At 40.4% G+C, this 12,371-nt stretch overlaps 1 protein-coding gene across 1 annotated transcript; it reads left to right on the top strand.

Moving 5' to 3' along the window:
• The first annotated feature begins 4,248 nt into the window (after positions 1 to 4,248).
• LOC149280804 (zinc finger and BTB domain-containing protein 41-like) lies at positions 4,249 to 10,705 on the top strand. The gene is made up of 10 exons (XM_089500090.1): positions 4,249 to 5,317; positions 6,115 to 6,322; positions 6,972 to 7,041; positions 7,381 to 7,528; positions 8,009 to 8,138; positions 8,541 to 8,636; positions 8,911 to 9,017; positions 9,199 to 9,304; positions 9,449 to 9,537; positions 10,185 to 10,705. The coding sequence occupies exons 1-10, from the start codon at positions 4,249 to 4,251 to the stop codon at positions 10,703 to 10,705; spliced, it is 2,544 nt and encodes an 847-aa protein (XP_089356216.1).
• Positions 10,706 to 12,371: the final 1,666 nt, after the last annotated feature.

Here is a 12,371-nt window from a genome sequence, read left to right on the forward strand (position 1 = left end):
AACAACTCAAATGGCAAATTATTTAAGTAAGTCAGAAGAATGGTAGAGAGTGTGGCAGCTGCAGTTTAATGTTAATAATAAAATAATGCACTTGAGACATAAAAATACCAGGGCAGAATTTAGCATTGGTGGCACTGTTCTGCCAGTGGCAACCGAAGAGAGGGATTTAGGAATAAATATGTCTAATGACTTAAAGGTAAGCAGACAATGCAATAAAGCATCTCAAAAAGCAAGCAGGATGCTGTGTTACTACTTTACAGATCTCTGGTCAGCCCACACCTAGGAGTATTGCTTACAGTTCTGGAGACCCCATCTCCAGAAGGATATTGACACATTGGAGAGACTTCAGAGGAGAGCTACAAAAATGGTAAGTGGTTTGCAGGACAGAAATTATCAGGAAAGATTGGAGAATCTTAATATGTTTAGCTTGGAGGAAAGAAGAGCCATGTGGGATGCAATAGAAACATTTAAATACTTAAAGGGATTTAATAAAGTACAGGAGGCAAACTTCATTAAAAGGAGGAGTAATGTTAGAACAAGAGGTTATAGTCTACAACTAGAGGGTTAGAGGCTTTAATGTAATGTAAGGAAGTTCTACTTTACTAAGAGGGTAGTAGATATATGGAACAGTCTCCCAGCAGAAGCAACAGAGGCTAATACAGAGAGGGAATGTATGGGCAGACTAGATGTTGCTAATTGTTCTTATCTGTCTCAAATGCTATGTTTCATTCTAACAAACACTCCCTATTAGACTTACACAAGCTCCCGAGCAGGGCTCTTTCCACCTAATTTATCAGTTTGTCTTAGTCTTTTAATTCTAGTCTTGTCATTCCCCTTGTATAAATGTATTGTAAGAAGTGTTGCGTAAATTGTTAATGCTATATAAATAAAAGATAATAATACACACACACATTATACTTACACACTCATGCATACTTACACACTCACTCTAACATACTCACACACTCCCTCAATATCATACCCCATTACTTCCTCACTCGCATGGGCGGATCCACAGCTTAACGTCAGCAGGGGCACTCAAACTAACACACACACCAAGACACACATAAATACTCAACACTAACACAACTAGACACTCAACCATAACACACCCACTCACACTAACATGATCAAACACTAACACACAAGCAAATACAGCATATATATCCTTTTTCCATCCATCACCAAAGCCACCTCCACCAATGAGGTGAGAGGACCTCATTGGGAGAGGGGGGGCCAGGGGGGGCCTGGCTGGGTGGGTTTTTTTGGGGGGAGGGGGGTAAGACTGCCCCATGATGGCTCCTTTTGACCTAAAAAAAATTGATAACATTGCTTGGTACAGAGGCTTGCATATTTGTAGGTTTGGGCTAGTGGTGTATGCGGTCCATAGTGAAATCCAAATCTGCGTGGCATGGAGCGTGTTGTTCTATCTCCTTACCTCCAAAGATTTCAGACGCTCATGCCACCTAGATCAGCTCCATGCGTCTAATCCCACACAACTTTCCCACACTATACCACTTTCATCGAATTCTGCTGAAAACTAGGAGAGAGAGCGGCAAGGAGAAATAATGTGTGTGTATTGGAACAAATCCTGTATCCGAGGTCCATAAACATGGCTTTTAGGGATTGTAAGCACCATCCTCTAAGGCAATAAGGCTCACCTGCCACCTCTGCCTCCTAAACAGCCTGCATGTGCCACTTCTGCCCATAAACTTGCCTTTGCTAAGTCTGCCCCTTAAACACTCTGTCTGTGCCATCGCTGCCCCTAAACAGCCTGCCTGTGCCAATTCTGACCCAAAACACTTCCTTGCCACTGATCACTGCATGGACAGTCATTTCGCCCAGCAGCACTTGCACATTTCAGTTTTTCACCTTGGATTTTTGACACCTTGTCATTCTGCGCCCACTTATGTGTAATTAAATTGCTACCACAAACTTTGACAAATGCTGATGATAGAATGAACGCAAAGTGTCAAAAAAATGTAAATACCCTGCGGTAAAAAAAAAAATGGTCTGATGGGGACAGCATGACCAGATCTGCACAAAATGGTTTTGAAATAGTAATACGCTGCTTGTACTTATTGCCACTTAACTTGGTGATATGAATAATGCCTAGTTATTAAAACACTATATTAAAAAAAAAAAAGTGTGATGTACTTACCTCAAAATATTATTAAAACCACAGTATCCATACATTTTGGGGTAATACATATTTCTATAGGAAAAAGAGGTTTAGTTTTACCATGTACAAAATATTTATAATATTATTAAGCCTAATTACGACTTTCACATACTAGTAACAATGTATGCATGTATTATTTTTTAAATAGCGCCAGCATACTCCGTAGCGCTGTACAACGGCATGAGATGGGTGTTCTCATCTACAGATGAGGTTTTAATTCCACTAACGAAATCTGTCAAGCAAATAACGCGAATGCAAAGTTGTATATCCCGTCTTCGTCATATGTTCATAGAACATGTATTCGTCACGATTAACATTTCCAGGCGCCTCCGACCCGCAGCACGCAGGGTTTCTCCGCTGGGTGACGTCACGCACAGAGAAGGCGGTCTCTCTTTTGATTGAAAGCTTCATCGTCTAATCAGGGCGCCCGGTAGACACTGGCAACTCACCTGCTGTGGCGTTGACAAACTCAGAAGCCAATAGGTGCCTGAGTTAGGCGGAAATGACGTTATCCGGATGTCTTGGTGCAATAAAGCCAGCCGGGGGTAGATTCCTGTGAAAGGACAGAGGTACAACAGGGACGGGGTATGTAGAGAGTAACTGTCTTAGTGGTAAGTGGGCGGCAGGAGTTCGCTTTTATTCTTTTTTTTTTTACTGACAGTGAGAGATTGCGGAAGTGTTATTTTTTCACTGTAGTCGTTCATGGAGTAAATGTCCTTCCCCGAGTGTCTGGGCTGATTGGTGTTTATATCCCCCTGGCCACTCATTGTACAGTTACAATGGTCAGTGTAGTTAAGCACAAGGAGCCACGTGTGTCCTTATCTGTGACTAAACTACATCTCCCAGGCTCCTTCTTGTTTGAGCTACCTGGGTGTTCTATAATTATTCTGAAGATTAGTGACCTGACATGGGCAGATCTGCAAAGTTCATAAAATGTAACAGCAGCGATAAATCACTCTGCCCACCTAGTCTCATGTAAAGCCCCAAGCATTATTTATTATTGTTTTATATAGCGCCATCAGACTGTGCAGCGTGGTACAAAGTTTAGACAGGACATAACAAAACAAGAAATAACAGAAACAGGTGAGGAGGGCCCTGCTCAAAGGAGCTTACAATCTAGATGTTGGTCTCAGAGGAGCCTTATCCCATGCATGTGTAAATTCCCTTGCTGCATTAGTCGTTACCATCTATGCTGGGAGGCTGTTCCAGTCCGTTTATTGAGCCATCCTAGAAAAAGATGTAAAGTCACCCAAGCTTGCTTATTGCCTATGAGGCTCCTAAAGCTTGTGTGTCTTTATATCTTTTTACATGTTGGCCGGATAGAATGTATCAGGGAAAGAGTCCCTTTTCTCTTGGGCTACAATAAACATATTCATTTCTTACCAAGTACGACGGAGAAATGCTCTCTGCATGGACGGTCCCTTTTCTTATTTACTCGATATCTTCATTGTTAGGCAATTTCTTAAGGAAGTAGAGGGTAGTGTGTTACTAATACTTTGTAAGTGTACTTATGCTACTTTAACTGTATGTGTGCCAAATAGAAATACATGCTAATTTACTAATTACTATAGAGACTACAATTACCGTTTACATCAGTTTGCCAAGACCAGAGTCGCCTTTAGAGTAGACCAGGTCGTGGTGAGTTTTGTTAGAACCAGTTAGTAGACTTTGAGATAGTAACTTTTAGAGTTCTTTTAGATATCGTTAGGATAAATTACACATTAAAAAAACTACCAAAAAATGGCAAATGTGCCCCAACTACATTCACAGGGACCACGCAGCTATCGTGAGCATTAACATGTATATGATGTCCCTCTAATGATACTCACTATGACAATATATATTATCACGGGATAAAATATTGTGCTAATTAAAACCAAATATCTAAAAAAGTAGCAAAAATAACTTTTACTTGTTTGTACAGATGCTTGTCCTCTTATGTTCTAATTTGTTCTTCTTTCACTGACAGGATATGCACTTACATGCAACGCCGATGTGCCGTTTTAGCAGAATAATTTTTAATATCGCTCGCTGACCAGAGATTTTAAGTTTGTTTTAAAAAGAAAATGAAGAAAAGAAGAAGAGCTTTTGCAAACGTTGACCCCCATCAGTCCAGGGAGAATAGGAAAGAAACCCCGGCAGGTTCTGCTTGTGTCCAAGGCGATGCAGAAGAGTCGTCGTCTGATCATGTCGCTGTTCCTCAAGGTTCGGATCAGAGGAGGTCCTTGTGCTCCGTTAACTACAACAAAAACTTGCTGAAGTATTTGAACGATGACCGTCAACGTCCGACATCCTTCTGCGATCTACTTGTTGTAGTGGAGGGAAAGGAATTTAAAGTGCACAAAGTGGTGGTAGCTGTGGGCAGTAGTTACTTCCATGCTTGCTTAAGCAAGAACCCACAGACTGAAGTCGTGACTTTAGACCACGTCAGTAGCGCAGTATTTCAACACTTGCTTCATTTTCTTTACACTTCAGAATTTTTGGTGCGGGAGAACGAAATAAGCTTAGTCTTAGAGGCAGCAAAGTTTCTTGATATCATAGACGCGGTGAAGTTGTTGGCTGCTGAGAATGACGGTGGCTCTCAAGTGGGAATCCAATCAAACCCAAAGGTAGACGAGTCCGATAATAAAGCGGAAACCAGTAACAAGTGTCAGGTGTGTGGACGCAATTTTTGCTACAAAAAGACCCTGGAAAACCATATAGAGAAAGCCCATGGTTTTGGTAAACAATGTGAGGCTTTTAACTCTGATCCGTCCACCAGAAAGTCAACTCGAAAAAGGAAGTGCCCTGCAAAATTTGCAAATGGGAAGGAGTTGGAAAACAACAGTATGTCAAGCAGCGAGTCTGACAAAAGCGACCAAGACAGAACGTTCTCTTCAGAGTCTGATAGTGAGGCGAACGAGGAAGAGAATGAGCTGCGGGAAAATGAGCAGGCAGAGGAAGGAGATGATGGCGAAGAGACATCTGGGGAAGATGATGGGCAAAGTGCTGAGGAGCTTGATGGACCCGAAGAGGCCAATGTGAATTCTGACGCTGGTGGAAATTACCCAGAAGGACTTGCACCCATTGTGTTACAGAAAAATAGTAAAAAACTGTTAAAATGCCCAAAATGTGAAAAGGTCTTTGACAGAGTTGGTAAGAATTCAGATTGTATGAATATAATTTGTATTAATGTATGTTTGTTTCAATAGTGTGCTTTGTGAGGGCATGCATGCCCCGTGTTCTTTATTTCATGGATTGGATGAATGAAGTCATATTTGCTTCAGTGTCTCAGTCCCTCTACAAGACGAGCTGTTCATTTATATACACCCCCCTCCGGCTTCCTGATGTCGCGTGTGAATTAAAGGCGACATCTGCTGCCCCAGACAGGCTTACCGAACATGAATGCACGTTAAACATCGCATTTGATGGTAGATCAGAACCCACCTCGTCTACCTGATGTACCTCTCGGTTGAGCTGCTCTGAGCAGGAGATAAATTCGGCCGAGAGCTGGGGACAAGCAAATAGGATAAACTTATTATAGAGAGGATTACAAGGAATCCCCATGTATTTGCATTAAAAACTGTCAAATATAAGGTAACGCGACTATTGTCTGCATTAAAGAGGTAACGAGGGTTGGAACGTACCTCTTGGCTTGTTTTGTAAAGTGTGTCCACTTATGGTGACAGCCCAGGAATGAAACCAGCAAAAATAAGCATCGTAATGATGAAATCGCATTGTTGGAGGAGTATATTTTACTTGCTTGGGGGATCATGTACTGGCTTTGACTGGTAATAAAGAAAAACATGTTTTTCAATCAGCGTGGTTTGTCCTCCTCTCAGACAATTTTTTCACGCTGAAAAAAAATAAGCTAACCTGTAGGATGTCGGTCTGCTAAAATACTGAATGTTCCCCCTTCATCTTGGTAAAGAAGCGTGTCTTGTGTGTTCCAGGGAAGTATGAGAGTCATACTCGTGTACATACGGGGGAGAAGCCCTTCGAATGTGACATCTGCCAGCAGCGGTACTCCACCAAATCTAACCTGACCGTTCACCGGAAGCGTCACGGCAGCGAGACAGTCATTCACAGTAAGGAGCACAAGTGTCCGTTTTGCAGCAAACTTCACGCAAGCAGGAAGACCCTTGTTAAGCATGTCAGGAGGCAAGTGTGTGTGTATGTGTGTATGTGTGCGCGCGCGCGCACTGTTCAGCTTATAAAGCCTGCGACACGTTCCTCCATCTCCCGCAACAACCGTATATTCATAATCTGTTAACAGTAGGTTTACTTATGTGCCATATCAAAATATTGAATACATTAGGAAATAGACCCAGGATAAGTATTTTATTCACAAATAAATTGAAAAGGCCAACACCTTTTATATTATATTTATGAGTTTGTGTTTGTTTGGTGATGGTGTTTGTTTTGGATGTGCTCTATATGAATGCAGTTCTTTCGTACATTAATTAAAATAACGTAAAGGCCACCGTGGAATGTCCCTAGCTTTTTTGTACGGATCACCCAGACATGCTTTGGCATTGTTGTCCTTTATTGCCTTTTCTGGACTGTAGCACCAGTATAACTTTTTATATTTATAATTTAAAGCCTATATATTTTCAGTGATTGGGTATTATCCGGGTGCCACCTATACTTGTGTATTATACGGTAACACACTAGGTGGGGCCCGGATTATACACAAGTACCAGATATTCTGATGATACTTTTTCTGCGTTGTTGCTATTGGTATTACGAATAGCTAGCATATGGCAAAAAAGTCAGCCACAGCTGTAAATGTTCTGCTTCTGTCTTCCAGATTTCATCCTGAAAAAGCACAAGAATTCTTGGCTATTAAGAAGATAAAGAATGAAGGATGGAAATGTGATGTAAGACTTTTCTTTGTACCGGTCCATTAAACTGTGGAAAATGCCTTTATTGCATGTATTGGCTAGTTTTATACCAAGGCATGCTGGACTGGCCACTGAATTTATCATAACCCTTTTTTATTACAAAATAGATCAGATGTATATAACCAGTTTGTGCTGGGCATTTTTGTCCTTTTATAGTTAGTTGCATTTTTTTTTTTTTTTATTAAGAACCTTTCAAATACATTAAAACTAAAAGTGACTTTTTTTTTGCTGAACTGTGAATATGGATTCCTGCTAAAGGACAAAAATGTTTTTATTGTAATAACATTACCTTAAGAGAGCTGGCTTTTGTCGTAGATCTGCAATAAATCGTTCACAAGGCGGCCGCACCTTGAAGAACACATGATCCTGCACACTCAGGACAAGCCCTTCAAGTGCACCTACTGTGAAGAGAAGTTCAAATCTCGCTTCAAAAGGCTGAAGCATCAAGAAAAATTCCACCTGGGTAAGAACTGTTTAAGTTTAACTTGAGTATATTATAAAGAGAAGACTTGAAGTCTTAGTGGATACATGAAAATACGGTTCACGACTAAATAGTGGGGCTTAGGAGACAAACATCCTTTATACCAGCGCCAGCAGCATCTCCATGCACTTTCATTGTATATTTTCCGTATCTTGGTTTAGTTGCCACGTCAGATTAGCGGTCCTCAGGTTGGTTTTACTCACCAAAGGCTCTGTACAGCTTGGAAGTAATGAAATGTGTATTTCATTCACTTTTCCATTAAAATGAGTGCCAAATTAATTTAGAATAATTCTTCTTTTAAGTTTATTGTTGAGCTATTTATTGGTGTTCTTGTGAGTAAAATATATATATATATATATTTTTATATATATATATATATATTGTGCTTTCGGTTTCTTTGAAAATAATTTCTCCTGCTAATTATATTCCAGTTAAAAATGATTTTGAATTCTTTCACAACAGGACCTTTCCCTTGTGACATTTGTGGACGTCAGTTTAACGACTCTGGAAATCTGAAACGTCACATTGATTACACGCATGGAGGGAAAAGGAAGTGGACGTGCTTCATCTGTGGAAAATCAGTTAGGGAAAGGTAAGGATATCTGCCATAAAATCTCAAGTATAATATGCCCATTTACCCCCTTCACTGATTAATGATCAGATTCACCAATCGATGTCGGTGTCCTAAACGTGTCACTTACAAGTGATTTGATTACAGATTTCTTACCTTTACAATATTTTTCCAGCTTTTAATGAATTATTGTCTGATAAATGACTCTTTAAATCACTGAACATTGATCAGTCTCACAGATCATCAGCCAGCGATCTAATCTGGTGAGTGTGTATTAACCACAGTGTAAAGTTATACCTGCGTGTTATACACAGGTCCGTATTACCTGAGATTATATGATATTTGCTACAGCGTGGCTTACCGTGAATATGTATTAGGAAGAGCGTTGAAGTAATTGAAATATCCACTGATTATTTTCTTTAGAACAACACTGAAAGAACACTTGAGGATACATAGTGGGGAGAAACCCCACCTTTGTAGTATATGTGGACAGAATTTTCGGCATGGCAGTTCATACAGGTAAGCAAGATCCTGATTGAACAAATAGTATAGATTTTATTTCTCTGAGTTTGGTAAAAACTAAAGCCAAACGATGTTCGAAGGGTTGTGCCTGTCCTTAACCCTTTCAAGGTAAAGCATAAGAATTTACCGAGCCCTTGATCAGTGGGGACAACACTTCTCACTGGATGTAGAGAGTCCGGCCCAATTCCCTAGATATGAGACTGCTCTTGACTTTCCAGGACCCTTATTATCGTGTTTTTTTTAATAAATGACTATTATTATTGCTTCTTAGGCTACATCTTCGTGTGCACCATGATGACAAGCGTTATGAATGCGACGAATGTGGGAAAACCTTCATACGTCACGACCATCTCACCAAACATAAGAAGATACATTCTGGTATATTAACTGCTGCCAACTGCTGAAATAAATTGCAATTTGGAAAACCCGAGCACCGTCGGGAAAATGATTTACTTCAGTACTACTGTATGATGTATAAGTGGATTAGATTTTTGCATACTTTAATAGGCCTACGATTGTACTGTTTTATTGGTATCTAAATAGGTTTTGTTTTTCTAAGGTGAGAAAGCACATCAGTGTGAGGAGTGTGGGAAATGCTTTGGGCGCCGGGACCATCTGACTGTGCATTATAAGAGTGTACATCTAGGAGAAAAGGTCTGGCAGAAGTAAGTGGACATTATACATTATCTCAACCTGTTCTGTCTTATCCTTCCCTCGATTCCTGCTTGTTGTGAGCAGCCTGGAGGTAAACGGATATGGCATCAAATGTAGAGTTCTGTTTTTAGTAAAATGCCATTTCTTTTGTCCAGGTACAAAGCCACTTTTCATCAATGTGAAGTCTGCAAAAAGGTCTTCAAAGGAAAGTCAAGTCTGGAAATGCATTTTAGGACACATTCTGGTGAGCCACTTTCTCAGCGTTATGGTGATTTACTAATGGCCTTTGTAGAGCGTTTTGGGATATCTCCACCACACATAGGTCCTCACAAGTGTCCATAACCTTTTAAAAGGGGATACTTTTTACTGATTAGACTTCCAATCTGACCCGCACCTCAGCCATTTACCACTCAAGTCCACACTACTCTGCCCCTTTTCTAGCATAACATCATATAGAAACGAGCGTTTACATGATATACTGATACATCTAGCTTTGCCTGGCTTTTTACGAAAGCAAGGTTTGTGTCCCATCTAAAATACCTCAATCATACTGCATACCTGGGGCTTGGCTTAGCATATGCCACCCTGCCAACTTGCTGTCCCATCAGTATTACAAGCTTATAGAACATAACAAATCTCCACTAACCAGGTATATTCTGATGCACTTATTCCTTGTGTACTGTGGTGGATAACCTGGAAGCTGGATTGGAAGTGCATAGAAATTGACAGCATCTAGTCTGCCTATTTTTCCTCAGGTAAAGACTCGGGTCTTAATCCTTTGTCTTGTGTTTAATTCAGGGTAGATGTATGCCTAGCTCATGAATCCACAGTCTTCTGTCCAAAAAATGATAGTCAATTTCAGCAGTACCGTTTTTTTTCTTGAACTTCTAGGTGAAAAGCCATACGAATGCCACATCTGCAACCAGTCATTCCGAATCAAGAAAACGCTGACGAAGCACTTAGTCATCCACTCGGACGCCCGTCCCTTTAACTGCCAACATTGCAATGCCACTTTTAAACGTAAAGACAAACTGAAGTATCACATTGACCATGTTCATAACTCCAAGGCAGAAGAAGAAACATGTGAAGAACCAAAAAGCTTCCCGGTTGGATCAGAGAACACTGGTGAGGATATCTGCGTACCACTCACACTCGTGCCTGTCGATCTTGCCGAAACAGAGGGCGAATTAGAGAGGCACAATTCATCTGTGCTTCCGGCATCAGACTACCCGCGAACCCCTGATTTAGCCTTTCTTGAGAAATACACTCTTACCCCACAGCCGACGACACTTTTACACCCAGTGAGACCGGAGCAGCTTCTGGAGGGCAGAGAACACTCTTACCTGGGGACTTTACTGGGACTGGAGCCTCCGCATCCCGTGCAGAGTGTCGTCACAGGAGAACATCACTGATCCGGTGCTTAAACATTCCTTGTGCTTTACCCTGGAAGGAACCACCCCAGCCTGGTTTATGATTGTTTTCTTTGATGGCTACACAACCGTGTTTGTTGGAATTGTAACTATGTTGCTGCTTTAAAGCTGGGAGTCCAGACAAACCATTTAGAAAATGAATACCACAAGACTGAATACTGCCCAGCTCTCCTTATCTTGAAGCAGACCGTTCATCGACATATATCATGATTAAAAATATTTATTAAATCTAGCTTGTGCTTTCAGTTTGTGTACTTCAGAGATATTTGGTAACATAAGTATTTTACCCCAGTGGCATGTAGGACAAACCCTGAATAATTACTTCTCGGTCCCGAGTTCCCTTCTCGTAAGGCTGTAAGAGCGACCCGCTTTCAACAAAGAAGAAGAGGAACTTGGAGAAAACCCGTAACAAGTATTTAAATTAAACAGGGAAGATTTCTGATATAATTCTGTTGCTTTATTAAGCATGGAAAACAAGTGACCGGTACACTTGTGGAGATTTCTATCGTAACTCAAAGTAATCTTAACCATTACAGGAAAAAAGTGGTCTTCTCTGTGTACTACTGAGTGTGGTATTCTGTTGTGTAGATGTGGGTGAGTGTCCATTGTCTTCTGACCTACTAAATAATGTGTAATTTAATAAAACACACATTACATTTTAGGTTATAAGTAAGGTGGATGTTTCCAATAACATCGTTCTCTGGTAACCTTAATTGCAATTTCAAATATTTACGTGCTAAAAAATCATGGTAAGGAAAAGTATTCATTCTAATTGACTGTACGATCCATCAAATCTGGGGATAGAAAACAAAAAGCCTGCAATCTTCTTTAGAAAAAAGGTTTAGTTATTATTATCTTTTATTTATAAAGCGCCAACAATTTACGCAGCGCTTATTTGTGTTGCCATTGCATAAAATAAAGTGCTGGAGGTAGGACGGGGGTGCTGATTGCTGAGAATGTGGGGTCCATTTACTTAACTGCACGAGTGTGTAATATAGATCCAGATATGACCCGTTTAGACATCCAGTATTTAGAAAGAGAGTGGTGTCAGTATAACATTTGGTGTCAAACAACTAAGTAACTGATCCATGCCAGTTGTTAGTTTGTTTGCGATTTTGTAATGTGTCTGTGATGTTACATTTTACTGCTTTTATTTTAAAAGTTCTGAACATATATGTATTTTCCTGTGGCAACAGCCTACCAGTACCTGTTTAGTGTCACATGACAATTAAGCGATCCTGGCAGAAATTATGAATTAGACAAAATTGTACATTACTGTTTGCAGGAAGGGTTTGGGCATTCAGCGCCACTAGGAATGGTGTTCTCAGTGCAGCATTTAATTTAAATACTTTCAAAACTAAATAGATTAGGTGGAACAGCTCCTTTTAATTTGAAGTCAAAGTGAAATGCACCTTTTGTGTAGTGAGCTAATGAACAAATTATAGAATCTGCTATGTACTTGCCCCAATTTTAAAGCAACAGCTGTATGAAAGGATAGCGAGCTTTAATGTGATGAATATGAAATTAAATTTTTATTTTACACTTTAGCAAACCCGGGAAGCTTTCACTGGTTCCCATGCTGTTGACGCTGGGGTTGTTTCAGTTACTGACTGGCTACGTTTCCAATTCACGTTAATACCTGCCGTTT

Source organism: Sceloporus occidentalis, unplaced genomic scaffold (assembly GCF_023333645.1).
Source record: "Sceloporus occidentalis isolate IW3139 unplaced genomic scaffold, rSceOcc1.0.p SCAF_147, whole genome shotgun sequence".
In the NCBI taxonomy this organism is placed as follows: Eukaryota; Metazoa; Chordata; class Lepidosauria; order Squamata; family Phrynosomatidae; genus Sceloporus; species Sceloporus occidentalis.

Coding starts and splice junctions, on each gene's coding strand:
- LOC149280804 (XM_089500090.1), top strand. CDS start 4,249: ATGAAGAAAAGAAGAAGAGCTTTTGCAAACGTTGACCCCCATCAGTCC. Junction 9,018..9,198: donor ACATAAGAAGATACATTCTG/GTATATTAACTG, acceptor TGTTTTTCTAAG/GTGAGAAAGCACATCAGTGT. Junction 9,538..10,184: donor GCATTTTAGGACACATTCTG/GTGAGCCACTTT, acceptor TTGAACTTCTAG/GTGAAAAGCCATACGAATGC.